This window comes from Lissotriton vulgaris, chromosome 5, assembly GCF_964263255.1.
Source record: "Lissotriton vulgaris chromosome 5, aLisVul1.2, whole genome shotgun sequence".
NCBI lineage: Eukaryota > Metazoa > Chordata > Amphibia > Caudata > Salamandridae > Lissotriton > Lissotriton vulgaris.
In genome coordinates, this window is record NC_141693.1 from 1,963,926,543 (window position 1) to 1,963,942,933 (window position 16,391).

The 16,391-nt window shown below is 46.5% G+C and overlaps 1 protein-coding gene across 1 annotated transcript; it reads right to left on the bottom strand.

Annotated features, from left to right (window-relative positions):
- Positions 1–329: 329 nt before the first annotated feature.
- LY6G6C (lymphocyte antigen 6 family member G6C) lies at positions 330–15,780 on the bottom strand. The gene is made up of 3 exons (XM_086924652.1): positions 15,653–15,780; positions 6,878–7,000; positions 330–731 (listed from the first exon to the last, which is right to left on the bottom strand). The coding sequence occupies exons 1-3, from the start codon at positions 15,705–15,707 to the stop codon at positions 514–516; spliced, it is 396 nt and encodes a 131-aa protein (XP_086780778.1). The 5' UTR covers positions 15,708–15,780; the 3' UTR covers positions 330–513.
- Between the last annotated feature and the right edge of the window lie 611 nt (positions 15,781–16,391).

Here is a 16,391-nt window from a genome sequence, read left to right on the forward strand (position 1 = left end):
AGGAGCCCCAGATTTCCAGGCATCCCTGTTTGTCCGCAGATCTGGCCAGTAAGGTCACCCCTTTCCTCCACACAATCCCAGAGTGTGAAATTAGGGAACAATTTATGCCCTTTTGGTGAAATACAGACATGACAATAATTGGGAACACCTAAGTGAGAGATGCGTGGGGAAGAGTCCTGGGAATGTAATTTACTCATTTCCTTGCTGTGGCATGGAGGAGGTATAAGCAGAAGAAAGCTAAAACAACATTTTTATCTTAAGCAAAAAATCAGGAGTCTGCTCAAGACTTTGTAGGAAGTGGTGCATCGGTGTAAAGGAACTTTTTTTTTTACAAATATCTTTTAATCATTCAGTTACATATATAGAAATATGGCGGCCCAGCAACCCGCCCAGAGAGTGCTGGCCACAGCAGAAATATTAAACTTATTTCCAGTGGTAACTCCAGGACAAGGTCACAAAGAGGTTCTTGGCTTCTTTGAAATGCCTGAGAGCCCCACCTTCTAAATCTAGTATTCACCACCAAGATCCCAGGAGCACAAGAAGCAGCAGGGTGGCAGCAGTGAGTAGGGCTCCATAGCTGCAACCGGAGCGTATCCCAGCGTTGCATAGGTCCACGTCACAGCAGGTGGTGTGGTAGGTGAAATTGATGCCAAGCGCCGTCTTCGTGCCAGACTTTGAACAGAGGTTTGCCGCTGAGCAGCTCCTGTCCTGGAGGACAAACTGGAAGTCACCTGTGAGAAGATATGGGTAGTTAGTAGGGAGGAGCTAGATAGAGGATATTCAAAGAATTCGTATCTTTGAAGACTTTGGGTTCATAAAGGAATCGTGAGTCCTAGCGGATGTCTTTGTCAATTTTCAGGATTGGGCACTGAAAATCCAACCTACTAAAGATTAAACAAGCGCTGGCATAGCCAATCGGTCTCACTTTTGGGACCTTATAAGTATTTAGTTATGCAGCACAATATCCTTGGTGCAACAACATCAACTGTTGCATGGCTAAACACTTATAAGGTCCCAAAGGCGAGACCTATTGGCTAGGCCAATGCTTGTTTTTTTGTTACACTTGTTTGTCTCTAGTCTGATGGTTTCCTTTCTGCGGGTGTGAGCCACCGGGAGTCATATAGGAGGGGTACCAGTCGCAATAGCTTGAGCATCACAGCACTGTCTGAAGCCTCTGCAGACCTAGTCATACGTTTGCAACTTATGCAGATGTCCCCCTCCTTACACTCTATCCAGAATTCCCATGCTCACGCCCAGTAAATGTGTGATTGTCACAGACTGCCTGTTAGATGTACATAGTCCACAACACTGCTTCTATGAAACTCCATCAAGGAAAATCTATGGTGTAGCCTTAAGTTAAATCCCCTTTCTTCCTTTAATAAAACACAATTTACATGGTTAGACTTATTTTTCTCAGACCCACTTACAATAGGTGTGAGCTTTGTTCCTGCCCCACTTGTGATTGAAGTGAACTTCGTACTGTGCGAGAGAGTGGGAAAGACATAGCACATATTGGTGAATACCAGCAAAAATGCAGCTGGCAACCGGCACTTCTCGTTCACTCAGTGCCACTACTGGCAGCATTTCAAACACGTAGTTAATAGTGTGCAGCCGCACAGTACATCTCTGTACCGAAACCTCTGCAGATTCTGACTTTGTAGCTAGGGATCCTGAGAGCACATTTTGCAATTTTCCCACGAGCGACCCAGATTTATGTGTGGGAAAGGTTTAAAGGAACAGACCCCGTGAATTTTGCCAAGTTTCTGATGAAAAGTGCAACACATATAGAACACACGCACAGCAAAAGAAAGTTCACCTCATCATACAAACAGAAGCACAAGAATGCACACACACACACACAGAAACTGGCACGCACAGAAACAAGGAAGCAAGCAGGGGGGTAGTGGATGTATAAATAAGCACACACAATAACAGACACACAGGAACGGACACAAGAACACATGTGGACACAAACAGGGAACAAACACAGGAAAATAAACTTACATTCATAAACAGGGACACAGCCACACACAATCAGGAACGAAGTCATAGATGTAAACGCACAAACAAGCAAGGACACTTACACAGGGGCAAACAACACTGCAGAGACGCTCGCAAGCATAAATGAATGAGACAATAATAGGGACATCAGTACATACACAACACAGGGCAGGAAAATAGGGATGGACAAAAAAAGAAACAGCCTCACACAGGATGGACACGGACAAATAAGGGTACCAGCAAACAGGAAATCCGACAATGGCACATACCTACAGACACAGACAGGTGCATCGAAGGAGATATGCAATGAATGCACATAGAGACAAGAACACACACAATAAGAGCGACGCAGAGGGATGCACACACAAGGAAATGCTTGTGCACACAATAAAGAAAATACATAAGGACCAATACATATAGAAACGCACGCATGGAACTGCAAACTGAAAAAAAACTGCACACAGGGACAAGAACACACACAGTAACAGTCGCACAGGAGGATGCACTCAGTAACACCAAGGGACAGATGCACACAGAGTAAAGAAAATACAAAAGGACCAGTGCATAGAGAAATGCGCACAGGGACACGCAAAGACGAACAAATTCACACAGCGTCAATAACACGCACAATAACAGAAGGACAGAGGGTCACGCTTGAAAAATACCCTGCAGTGCCTGCAAACAGTGGAAGGGGCGGGGGGAGGGCACCTGCGCTAAATGTAAAACAAGACGCGTGGCCGTGAGACGCGCTCTGTGGTGGGGAGGGGCGGAGCGAGGCGCTTGGGAGAGCAAGCGAGGGGAAAGCCAGAGGGTGCGCGCGTAACTGTGCGCGTAATCGCACGCTCTAGGCCATACAAAAAGCTGTGGTCGGTTTTTTGAAGCCCACTAACTAAAAGTCTCACCAGAGCAGCGCATGCGCTGGCTCATGCGAGACCTAAAAATCAACCAGTAAAGCGATCATATGTCCAATTCAAGAATACATTACAAATATATATCTGTTAATATAGAACCCCTGAAGCCTTGACAATGGAAAAATATTTGCCATTTTTAAACCAATTATAAAATATATTGTTTAACAATTTCTACTAGTTACTGTTTAAAGTCACAATTCATATCTTTGAAGTAAATTGATTTCCTAGAATTCTGGCCATTAAAACATTATTAAAATAGCAAACAAATTATACCAACCCGAAACCTCAGTGTAGCTAATGCCCAGACATCAGAAATGAAGAGGGAACGAGCCTTTGCAGCCATGAAAACACCCCAGCGTCACTTCAGATGCGACCGAGGCCAGCATTACATAATAAATAGCAGCCCAGCTGAGTCGAGGCTAGACTGTGGAGTGGGCTTCCCTCTAGTGACTCCTTGCAGGAATCCCCCCCCCCCCCCCGCCCCCCCCCCACCCCTTGCCTCTTTCACTCACTCCTCCAGTGACTCTTCTACTGTGTAATGAAATGCTGTGAGAACTTGTGGTTAGAATTAGGGGTGTGCAAAATTCAGGAATTTGCTTTCATGAAATTACGCATAATGCGAAATGCAAATTTTCATTTTGCCTACATTTTAGTGTAAAGTGCATCTCATCAGTTTTTGGTGTGAGGATGCATTTAAACAAGAGCACCCTGAACAACAGCCGCTTGCGTTCTCGTGTTTCTGTGTATCCTCAATTGAGCCATAATTTCAAGTAATGGTGTAAATTGGGGAGCTTTATGTAACACGTGCAATGCGCAATTCCTGAAATGTCATTCATTATTTGGCATAGTTACAAACATGCGCGTGGGCGTGGAGGCTGAGGAAATGCAGGGCAACGAGACATAGGACTTGACATCAGGAAGAAGGATGTGTGGCAGGGCAGCATACCTGCATATTTCAAGAAGTTTGTTTTCTAAACTTTCAGGAATGTTGAACTACAGTGAGTGCCACGTGATGCACCTTTTTCAGAAGTTTTGACATCGGTCTAAAAACCTTTGCATGATTTCAGCTTGAATATGATTTTTTACTGTCGTTTCCATAGATTTTGAAACCTTTTCCAGCAGAAATGTGAAACTATATTCGCCAACTCCAACATTTTCCTACAAATGTAGTATAGTTCTTCCTATGAGCAGTGAGGGAGCAGTCAAACTCCCCCCCTCCCCCCTCCAGATTCTTTCAGCTTCAGGACGTGCTGCACCATGTGTTCAGGGGCGTAGCTCAATCACTGAGATTCGGGAGGGGGGGGGGGGGGGGGGTGAGCCTCTAATTTCCCAACTAAAAAGTGGTGGGCAGCAGGGTGAAAGGCCGAGATGCCCACGGTTGGCATGAGGAGCAGGGTCCGTACTGGCTTGCATTAGGTGGGCCTCTGTTTGCAGTGGCAAAGTGAGTGAAAAACGATGGATTGGAATGCTACCCTGAGCGATTTCAACTGATTAGGCTATTTCCAAGCATTCACCCCATCACCTTTTGGGTGTTTGATTGCCAGTAGCGTGCCAGGAAACCTGAGACGGACACAGCTTTCCATGCCTACTACTGCCAATGTTTGTGAATTCTAACAAGTAGCAATTTTACACCCATTTAACACTATCGCTGCTGCCGTCGCGCGAGCTACCTCCCTGGTGCTGCGCATGTCCAACGGCCGACGCTGCCGCACCCGTTTCTTCGAACGTTCAGCACTGGCGCTGAACGTTCGAAGCAGTAAACAGGTTAAAGAGTACTTCTATCTGTGTAGGTTTTACCATTTTTTCGGTAAACTAGTGACTATACATGTTTACGTTTACGCCACATGACTATACCGAGCTAAAAGCCCTTAGCGAACTTCAAATAATAAGAAAAACTGACACAGACATATCAGACTTGACTCAGTGCCCCCGGGCTCAACTATCAAACTAACACTGCATTTGGGGAGTGTCGCCCCCAAACACTGCCCTCGGAGGTTAGTCCCCTGCTCGTCTCACCTGGGCCTTACAGTTATCCCTGAAACGCATGACTACTGTCACGTACAACACAACCGCCTGAAGTCCTTGCTCTGGGATCACTTATTTTAAGGTATTTTTAATATACTCACTCATCGTTGTCTCTGATACAAGAAGCTTTGATGGTACAGTTGTCCAATCGTGCATGTGGACTCCATGTTTCCAGTCTTCGCCTTTTAAAAATCTTTTAATAAAGTTCTAAGCCTGAGTCACAATTAGAGGTGGGCGTGACAGCAAATGAATAGGGCGAGCCAGAGCTGAGCTAAGGATCAGGCTTGGCTCGAATAGTCCATGCACGAGCCAAGCCATGACAATGTTTGGCATGTATGTCGTGAAACAAACATAATATAAAAATATGGCACAGTGTCTTGAAAAATCCCGAAAAGTGTATTTGTTTAACATTGGATAGCGTTTCACCTTAGTACATCAGATTATATCGTAGACTGACATTTATCAAAAGTGATAGTTTTAAAACATCAACCTAAACACATTAACCCCTTAGATGCTCATGACGGAACCGTTCCGTCATGACCACGCCCGTTTTCATTAGGACCCAGCACCGGCGGTAAATCTGCACTGCACAGATCAGGTTAACGGCTAGCTCCGAACGACTATGCCGTTTTGTTCCAAGAGGCAAGTCTGTAGTCAAGTAAACCCTAACCGTGGCCTCGATTCCTATTATAGATGGAGCAACATCATAGTTTATTAAAATCAAACATTAGGGGTGCTTGTACAGTGCAAATCCTGAGCTCAAGTATTTATATTGCTCCCATGTGCGATATTAAGAAAATTGAGGCTCTGTGAAATAAAATATTTGCCGTGGATCAAACAGTTTGAACAAGCTGGGAAACCGTTATTGATTCCAGGTTATCTGGTTTTACATTTTGATATTCAGCCACCAGATAGGTATCTCTGTCTCTCTCACTCTCCTGTTTTACATCAAAGGGCACTGTTTTGGCTTTTATTTTCGGTCACAAGAAACACTGAAACAGACTAATAGGCCGGATTTGTTGTATCCAGATCCAACTAACAAGCCAGGAATGCATTTATTTGGGCGTGTCACACCCCAAGCACCACACCTAAAACCCCCCACACCCCTGAAGCTAGTCCTCTGGTTAAAACTATTGCAGGATGAAAAGGAGACAGCAGTGAATTAATTACATACCCACAGTGAGACTAGGCGGGCATACATTGTGCATTATAGACTGGTGAATATCATCTTAAAACAAATAATCCCTGAAAGTGAGCATGCTCGGGTTGAGCTAATATTTTTGGTAATTTTAAATGTAAATAGAATGTTTCCCTGAGGCTTAGGCGCACATACACACTTAAAAGGATGTACGACAAAAAATTAGGCCCAACTTTGGGGCAGATTTACAAGAAACTGACACATCTGTAGAGATGCGTCAGTTTCCCTGCGTTAGCCTGTGATACCCTTGCGCCACCATAGATGTACCGTATTTACAATACAGTGCACCATGGCGCAAGGATTAACAGTTGCATCAGAAATTCTGACGCATCTGTTGGCCCAAAAGTCACGCGTTGCTGGAGTCGTGTCACAAACACGACGCAACTCCAGCAATGCATGTTGAGGCCTATACTTATTGTACTGCGTCACTCCTTATGCCTGCTTCAAACAGGTGTAAGGTTTTGATGTAGTGGCGTCCTAGAATTGGCACCGTGAAATCTTGTAGATTTGATTACATCACTTTTATTAGGCTTTCCTGCGTGGGAAAAAAAACAGGGACTGGTGAGTGAAATACCATCGGAGGGAGAGAGTGAGTGAGTGAAAGAGAAAAGAAAGGGGCGGGGCCGCAGCTGATGACGAGGATGAGACTGGCACTTCATTGGGAACCGACAGTTAGATCCTGTCTCTGGAGAACATTCGGGGTGCACCTAGGGGCCTGGGGCCCCGGGCTTGGCCTTCTTACCTCTGTGTCCCGTGGCTGTGGTGAGTGAGCACCGCTCAGCCGTGGGGCAGGTCATCTCGAACTTGAGGCACCTCAGAGGGGAGACGGTGGGGAAGAGGCAGGTGTAGCAGCGTAAGCCGTGCCCTGCAAGAGAAGGTGCAGGTTACAATCGTGGTCAGGTGTCTTCATGTAGAAACATAGAGCAGGTGTGAGCAGGGGTCACATGGACTATAATGAGTGTCACGCCTCAGGTATGTCTTTCACCCAGCTCTATAGACTGCAGAGTCTCACACCACAGGTCTCCACCTTGCACCAATCTACATGTACTGCAAAGGAGTGTTTCACCTCAGGTCTGTCTTTCGCCCAGCCCCATAGACTGCAATGGAGTCTCACACCTCGGATCTGTCTTTCGCCCAGCCCCATAGACTGCAATGGAGTCTTACACCTCAGGTCTGTCTTTCACCCAGCTCCATAGACTGTTAAGAGTCTCACACCACAGGTCTACATCTTGCATCCGGCTACATAGACTTGAATAAGTCTCACACCCCGGATGACAATCTTGCCTCTCTCTGTGGCCTGCAGACTTTCGTAGAGTCTCACACCTCTGTTCTCAACTTTTCACCCGGGTTCGATGAACATTGATTGAGTCTCACTCACAGATGCCAGTCTTGCTCTTAGGCGCCTTTCCTGGTTTCTTTGACTTTATTAGTCTCACTCCCCGGGGGAGACAGTCTTGTTCTTGGGACCCTAGTCTCACGCCTCAGGTGCCAGTCTCGCTCTTAGACCCTTTCCTGTCACCTTAGACTTTAATAGTCTCACACCCCTCATAAAAGTCTCGCTCTTGGACCCTTTCCTGTGACCTTAGACTTTAATAGTCTCACACCTCTCGTGACAGTCTTGCTCTTGCCCCCCTTTCCTGTCACCTTAGACTTTAATAGTCTCACACTTCTCGTGACAGTCTTGCTCTTGCCCCCCTTTCCTGTCACCTTAGACTTTAATAGTGTCACACCCCTCATTAAAAAGTCTCGCTCTTGGACCCTTTCCTGTGACCTTAGACTTCAATAGTCTCACACCCCTCGTGACAGTCTTGCTCTTGGACCCTTTCCTGTCACCTTAGACTTTAATAGTCTCACACTTCTCGTGACAGTCTTGCTCTTGGCCCCCTTTCCTGTCACCTTAGACTTTAATAGTCTCACACCCCTCACAAAAGTCTCGCTCTTGGACCCTTTCCTGACACCATAGACTTTAATAGTCTCACACCCCTCATAAGAGTCTCGCTCTTGGACCCTTTCCTGTCACCTTAGACTTTAATAGTCTCACACCTCTCGTGACAGTCTTGCTCTTGGCCCCCTTTCCTGTCACCTTAGACTTTAATAGTCTCACACCTCTTGTGACAGTCTTGCTCTTGACCCCCTTTCCTGTCACCTTAGACTTTAATAGTCTCACACCCCTCATGAAAGTCTCGCTCTAGGACCCTTTCCTGTCACCTTAGACTTTAATATAGGCAGTCTAATTGAAGCGGCTGCAGACACCCCGCATTTTACCCTACTAGGTGACTTCAATTTTCATCTAGAGACGCTGAACAACAATGATACTACACAACTTCTCACAGACCTTTCAGCCGCAGGCCTAAAACAACTAATAACCTCCCCTACGCACCAGGCAGGTCATACATTAGATGGTATTTTTCACCAACAGTCCCCTTGTAAATGTTACTCAAATAATCCCACTCATCTGGACTGATCACTCAGCCATCTGCTTCACAGTTCGAACAAACCCTGTTAAACTAAACTCTACCTCACCATCTCCTTCATTTTACAGAGATTGGAAAAATATCAATCTAACTTTACTAGCCGAGATAATGCAGGATAACCATATTCCCAACGAGCAAGATCCTATCAAAGCATCCTCCAACTATTTGACAAACTTAGACATGGCATGCAATAAGCTAGCTCCGACTAAAAGTTCACACCGGAACAGGAAAACACCTTCAGCCCCATGGTTCACTGAAGCCCTACGCATGCAAAAACAACACTGTAGGAACCTTGAAAGGCACTGGCGCTGCAATTATAGTACGGTAGACAAACTGAACTATAAAAATGCCCTTTCTACCTATAAAAGACTGTTAACTACCGAGAAAAGTAACTATTTAACTACTCAAATCGATCAGGCAAAAAATTCAACAGGACAATTATTCCGGGTAGTAAATACTCTATCCAATCCCCCTACGCCTCGCATAGAAGGCACTCAGTTACTGGCAGATGCCTTGGCCAGTTTCTTCAAGGAAAAAGTCAGCTCCATTTTTGATACTTTTTCCCATTCCGCCCCCCCTGCCACTCCACTGGCATTTCACAGGGATACTCGGCCTACCTTATCATCTTTCACTCCTGTAGATCAAAATCTCATTCAACGCCTGGCAGCTAGTACTAAATCAGGATCCCCTCTTGATCCCTGCCCTCCCTCCGTTCTGAATCTCATCCTTGAAGCAATCTCCCTCGCACTGTCTACCATTTGCAATGCCATGTTCTCAACAGGCATATACCCTGCAGTCTGGAAAGAAGCCATAATCAAGCCACTACTGAAAAAACCTACACTGGACCCTCTCCTCCCTGCAAGCTATAGACCCATCGCCTGCCTTCCATTCCCAGCTAAGATTTTCGAGAAGTCTATGAATATCCAACTCTCGAAATTCATTAACGACAACAACTTGCTGGACGACAACCAGTTTGGTTTTAGACAAGGACATGGGACGGAAACAGCTCTTCTAAAAGCTGCAGACGAAATCAGAACAACCATGGACACAGGAGGGGCAGCTGTTCTGATACTCCTAGATCTCTCTGCCGCATTTGACACGGTCGATCATGTCACACTGATCGACCGTGTCTCGGCACTGGGCATAGGAGGCACAGCCAAAGATCTAATTGCCTCATTCCTTGCCAATCGCCCTCAGACTGTCAGGGTAGGGAATTTCACTTCTCAGACCTTCTCTCTTCCCTGCGGTGTTCCTCAGGGCTCCTCGCTAAGTCCAACGCTTTTTAATATCTACGTATCGGACTTAGCGAGAGTAATAAAAACCTACGGAATAGCCCTTACCACGTACGCCGATGACACGCAACTAGTGCTATCGGTGTACAAAAACGGAGCCAGTGTCGCATCCAACTTTCAGGAAGGAATGAAGGCGATAAGCTCCTGGATGTCATCAAACTGCCTCAAACTTAACTCCGATAAAACGGAGGTGATGACATTAGGGAGCTTGCAGCCAGCATGGTCCCCTCAGTGGTGGCCACCTGAGTTGGGCTCCCCCCCCCAACCAGTGGTAAAAGTCCGGAACCTAGGAGTCATCTTCGACAATAAGCTGACTTTTCACCATCATGCTAATGCTGTCGTATCTTCGGCCTTTTTTACCCTCAAAAAAATCAAAAAGCTTCTGCCATACCTATCCCAATCAGCCGGCAAAACCCTCATCAGCACACTAGTCTTTTCAAGAACAGACTACTGCAACTCACTCCTTCTGAATGTGCAGGAAGGGGTTCTTAACAAGTTGCAGACCGCGCAAAACGCGGCGGCTAGAACCTTACTTTCCATTCCTAAATTCACTCCCACTTCCCACCACATCAAAAGGCTCCACTGGCTTCCAATCAGGAGCAGAATCAAATGTAAGGCCCTATGTATAGCCTACAAAACCCTAAACCATTCAGGGCCCCAGTACCTTAAAAGAAGCTCTTCGTCCAGTGGAGCAAAGTAGGACGCTACGATCTTCCGCAGCCCTCTTGTTGAATGTACCTCGTACAAGAAGGGCCACCTGGGGAGATAGATGTTTCACCACAGCTACAGCTAAACTGTGGAACACTCTCCCACTCCATATCAAATCTGCTCCCACGCTTCTTAAATTTCGAAAAAGCCTTAAAACATGGCTTTTCTCTACCTCCTAACCCTCCCGTCTTCAGTAGTGAGTTCTGAGTTCTTCAGCGCCGAACACCCGTATGGGTATTTGTTGCGCTTTAAAAATTGCAAAATAAAAATAAAAATAAAAAAATAATAGTCTCACACCCCTCGTGACAGTCTTGCTCTTGGACCCTTTCCTGTCACCTTAGACTTTAATAGTCTCACACCCCTCATAAAAGTCTCGCTCTAGGACCCTTTCCTGTCACCTTAGACTTTAATAGTCTCACACCCCTCGTGACAGTCTTGCTCTTGCCCCCCTTTCCTGTCACCTTAGACTTTAATAGTGTCACACCCCTCATTAAAAAGTCTCGCTCTTGGACCCTTTCCTGTGACCTTAGACTTTAATAGTCTCACACCCCTCGTGACAGTCTTGCTCTTGCCCCCCTTTCCTGTCACCTTAGACTTTAATAGTGTCACACCCCTCATTAAAAAGTCTCGCTCTTGGACCCTTTCCTGTCACCTTAGACTTTAATAGTCTCACACCCCTCATAAAAGTCTCGCTCTTGGACCCTTTCCTGTCACCTTAGACTTTATTAATCTCACACCTCTCGTGACAGACTTGGTCTTGGCCCCCTTTCCTGTCACTTTAGACTTTAATAGTCTCACACCCCTCATAAAAGTCTCGCTCTTGGACACTTTCCTGACACCTTAGACTTTAATAGTCTCACACCCCTCATAAGAGTCTCGCTCTTGGCCCCCCTTTCCTGTCACCTTAGACTTTAATAGTCTCACACCTCTCGTGACAGTCTTGCTCTTGGTCCCCTTTCCTGTCACCTTAGACTTTAATAGTCTCACACCTCTTGTGACAGTCTTGCTCTTGACCCCCTTTCCTGTCACCTTAGACTTTAATAGTCTCACACCCCTCATAAGAGTCTTGCTCTTGGACCCTTTCCTGGCACTTTAGACTTTAATAGTCTCACACCTCTCGTGACAGTCTTGCTCTTGGCCCCCTTTCCTGTCACCTTAGACTTTAATAGTCTCACGCCCCTCATAAAAGTCTCGCTCTTGGCCCCTTGCCTGTCACCTTAGACTTTAATAGTCTCACACCCCTCATAAAAGTCTCGCTCTTGGACCGTTTCCTATCACCTTAGACTTTAATAGTCTCACACCCCTCATAAAAGTCTCGCTCTTGGCCCCTTTCCTGTCACCTTAGACTTTAATAGTCTCACAGCTCTTGTTACAGTCTTGCTCTTGACCTCCTTTCCTGTCACCTTAGACTTTAATAGTCTCACACCTCCCGTGACAGTCTTGCTCTTGGCCCCCTTTCCTGGCACCTTAGACTTTAATAGTCTCACACCCCTCATAAAAGTCTCGCTCTTGTACCCTTTCCTGTCAACTTAGACTTTAATAGTCTCACACCCCTCATAAAAGTCTCGCTCTCTGACCCTTTCCTGTCACCTTAGACTTTAATAGTCTTACACCTCTCGTGACAGTCTTGCTCTTGGCCCCCTTTCCTGACACCTTAGACTTTAATAGTCTCACACCCCTCATAAAAGTCTCGCTCTTGGACCGTTTCCTATCACCTTAGACTTTAATAGTATCACACCCCTCATAAAAGTCTCGCTCTTGGCCCCTTTCCTGTCACCTTAGACTTTAATAGTCTCACACCTCTTGTTACAGTCTTGCTCTTGACCCCCTTTCCTGTCACCTTAGACTTTAATAGTCTCACACCTCCCGTGACAGTCTTGCTCTTGGCCCCCTTTCCTGGCACCTTAGACTTTAATAGTCTCACACCCCTCATAAAAGTCTCGCTCTCTGACCCTTTCCTGTCACCTTAGACTTTAATAGTCTTACACCTCTCGTGACAGTCTTGCTCTTGGCCCCCTTTCCTGACACCTTAGACTTTAATAGTCTCACACCCCTCATAAAAGTCTCGCTCTTGGACCGTTTCCTATCACCTTAGACTTTAATAGTCTCACACCCCTCATAAAAGTCTCGCTCTTGGCCCCTTTCCTGTCACCTTAGACTTTAATAGTCTCACACCTCTTGTTACAGTCTTGCTCTTGACCCCCTTTCCTGTCACCTTAGACTTTAATAGTCTCACACCTCCCGTGACAGTCTTGCTCTTGGCCCCCTTTCCTGTCACCTTAGACTTTAATAGTCTCACACCCCTCATAAAAGTCTCGCTCTCGGACCCTTTCCTGTCACCTTAGACTTTAATAGTCTCACACCTCTCGTGACAGTCTTGCTCTTGGCCCCCTTTCCTGGCACCTTAGACTTTAATAGTCTTACACCTCTCGTGACAGTCTTGCTCTTGGCCCCCTTTCCTGGCACCTTAGACTTTAATAGTCTCACACCTCTCGTGACAGTCTTGCTCTTGGCCCCCTTTCCTGTCACCTTAGACTTTAATAGTCTCACACCCCTCATAAAAGTCTCGCTCTTGGACCCTTTCCTGTCACCTTAGACTTTAATAGTCTCACACCCCTCATAAAAGTCTCGCTCTCGGACCTTTTCCTGTCACCTTAGACTATAATAGTCTCACACCCCTCATAAAAGTCTCGCTCTTTGACCCTTTCCTGTGACCTTAGACTTTAATAGTCTCACACCTCTCGTGACAGTCTTGCTCTTGACCCCCTTTCCTGTCACCTTAGACTTTAATAGTCTCACACCCCTCATAAAAGTCTCGCTCTCGGACCCTTTCCTGTGACCCTAAACTATAATAGTCTCACACCCCTCATAAAAGTCTCGCTCTTGGACCCTTTCCTGTGACCTTAGACTTTAATAGTCTCACACCCCTCATAAAAGTCTCGCTCTTGGACCCTTTCCTGTCACCTTAGACTTTAATAGTCTCACACCCCTCATAAAAGTCTCGCTCACCGACCCTTTCCTGTCACCTTAGACTATAATAGTCTCACACCCCTCATAAAAGTCTTGCTCTTGGACCCTTTCCTGTGACCTTAGACTTTAATAGTCTCACACCTCTCGTGACAGTCTTGCTCTTGACCCCCTTTCCTGTCACCTTAGACTTTCATAGTCTCACACCCTCTCGGACCCTTTCCTGTGACCTTAGACTTTAATAGTCTCACACCCCTCATAAAAGTCTCGCTCTTGTACCCTTTCCTGTCACCTTAGACTTTAATAGTCTCACACCCCTCATAAAAGTCTCGCTCTTGGACCCTTTCCTATCACCTTAGACTTTAATAGTCTCACACCTCCCGTGACAGTCTTGCTCTTGGACCCTTTCCTGTCACCTTAGACTTTAATAGTCTCACACTCCTCATAAAATTCTCGCTCTTGGACCCTTTCCTGTCACCTTAGACTTTAATAGTCTCACACCCCTCATAAAAGTCTCCTTCTTGGACCCTTTCCTATCACCTTAGACTTTAATAGTCTCACACCCCTCATAGAAGTCTCGCTCTTGGACCCTTTCCTGTCACCTTAGACTTTAATAGTCTCACACCCCTCATAAAAGTCTCGCTCTTTGACCCTTTCCTGTGACCTTAGACTTTAATAGTCTCACACCTCTCGTGACAGTCTTGCTCTTGACCCCCTTTCCTGTCACCTTAGACTTTAATAGTCTCACACCCCTCATAAAAGTCTCGCTCTCGGACCCTTTCCTGTGACCCTAAACTATAATAGTCTCACACCCCTCATAAAAGTCTCGCTCTTGGACCCTTTCCTGTGACCTTAGACTTTAATAGTCTCACACCCCTCATAAAAGTCTCGCTCTTGTACCCTTTCCTGTCACCTTAAACTTTAATAGTCTCACACCCCTCATAAAAGTCTCGCTCTTGGACCCTTTCCTGTCACCTTAGACTTTAATAGTCTCACACCCCTCATAAAAGTCTCGCTCTTGGACCCTTTCCTGTCACCTTAGACTTTAATAGTCTCACACCCCTCATAAAAGTCTCGCTCACCGACCCTTTCCTGTCACCTTAGACTATAATAGTCTCACACCCCTCATAAAAGTCTTGCTCTTGGACCCTTTCCTGTGACCTTAGACTTTAATAGTCTCACACCTCTCGTGACAGTCTTGCTCTTGACCCCCTTTCCTGTCACCTTAGACTTTCATAGTCTCACACCCTCTCGGACCCTTTCCTGTGACCTTAGACTTTAATAGTCTCACACCCCTCATAAAAGTCTCGCTCTTGTACCCTTTCCTGTCACCTTAGACTTTAATAGTCTCACACCCCTCATAAAAGTCTCGCTCTTGGACCCTTTCCTATCACCTTAGACTTTAATAGTCTCACACCTCCCGTGACAGTCTTGCTCTTGGACCCTTTCCTGTCACCTTAGACTTTAATAGTCTCACACTCCTCATAAAATTCTCGCTCTTGGACCCTTTCCTGTCACCTTAGACTTTAATAGTCTCACACCCCTCATAAAAGTCTCCTTCTTGGACCCTTTCCTATCACCTTAGACTTTAATAGTCTCACACCCCTCATAGAAGTCTCGCTCTTGGACCCTTTCCTGTCACCTTAGACTTTAATAGTCTCACACCCCTCATAAAAGTCTCCTTCTTGGACCCTTTCCTATCACCTTAGACTTTAATAGTGTCACACCCCTCATAAAAGTCTCGCTCTTGGACCCTTTCCTATCACCTTAGACATTAATAGTCTCACACCTCTAGTGACAGTCTTGCCCTTGGACCCTTTCCTGTCTCCTTAGACTTCATCAGTCTCACTCCCCATGGAGAAGGTCTCGCTCTTGGCCCCCTTCCTTTCCTGTCTCCTTAGACTTTCACAGTCTCACACCCCTCATGACAGGTTTGCTCTTGTCTGGTGACCTCCTAGACTCCAATAGTGTCTCGCGCTCGAGCACCCTGCCTTCCATGCAGCATCCGCCCTCACCCCGTCCCTCAGAGCCTCACGCTGGCTGGCGGGCTCTGCAGCTGCGACCCCTGGTACTCACCGGCGGGCAGAGACAGCACCAGGGCGGCGAGCAGCAGGGCGGCTTCCACCCTCATCCTGGCAGGGTCCGGGCCGGCGGCTCTCTGGGCAGCAGTGTCTCTCTCTCTCTCTCGGGACCCCTCTTCTCGAGCGGCCTCTTGTCTCTGGTGTGGTGGACACTGGCCGGCTCTAACCCGCTCCTTCTCTCCCTCTCTTGATTTTTCCTTTTTCCGCTGACCTGCTTTCACTCACTAGTCTCTCATATTTTCTTCACCTCTCCCGCCTCGTCTTTATTATTTTTCTCTTGATAATTTGTATTTTCTCCCTTTCCCCGTCCCTGCTTTACACCTTTTATCCCCCTCTCCCGAGTGCTCCCTCTTGCTTCGTGTCTCTGACTTTACTCCCTGCTTCTACCAAAGTCTCTCTCCTTCCCTTCCCCCTCGCGCCCGGATCTCTGACGTTTCACCTCTTCTATCTTGCTTTTCTTTTCTTCATTCCCTCCCTCCGTCCCTCTCTTAACCCCAGGTATCCTCTTCTAACACCCAGTTTTTGTTTCCTCTTCTCTCTCCTCAGTTCTATTTTCCCTCTCTCCTCTCTCTTCTTCCCATACACCGCTCAGTCGTTATGCCACTTTTTCCCTTTGCTCTTTTCTTTCTTCCCCTTTAGCCCTCCGAGAGTGCCCACCGGCCTGTTTTCTCTTTTTTTTCTCTGCCTCTCCAACTCTCTTTCCTTCCTTTTCTTTTGTCCGGCTCTCTCCTTGT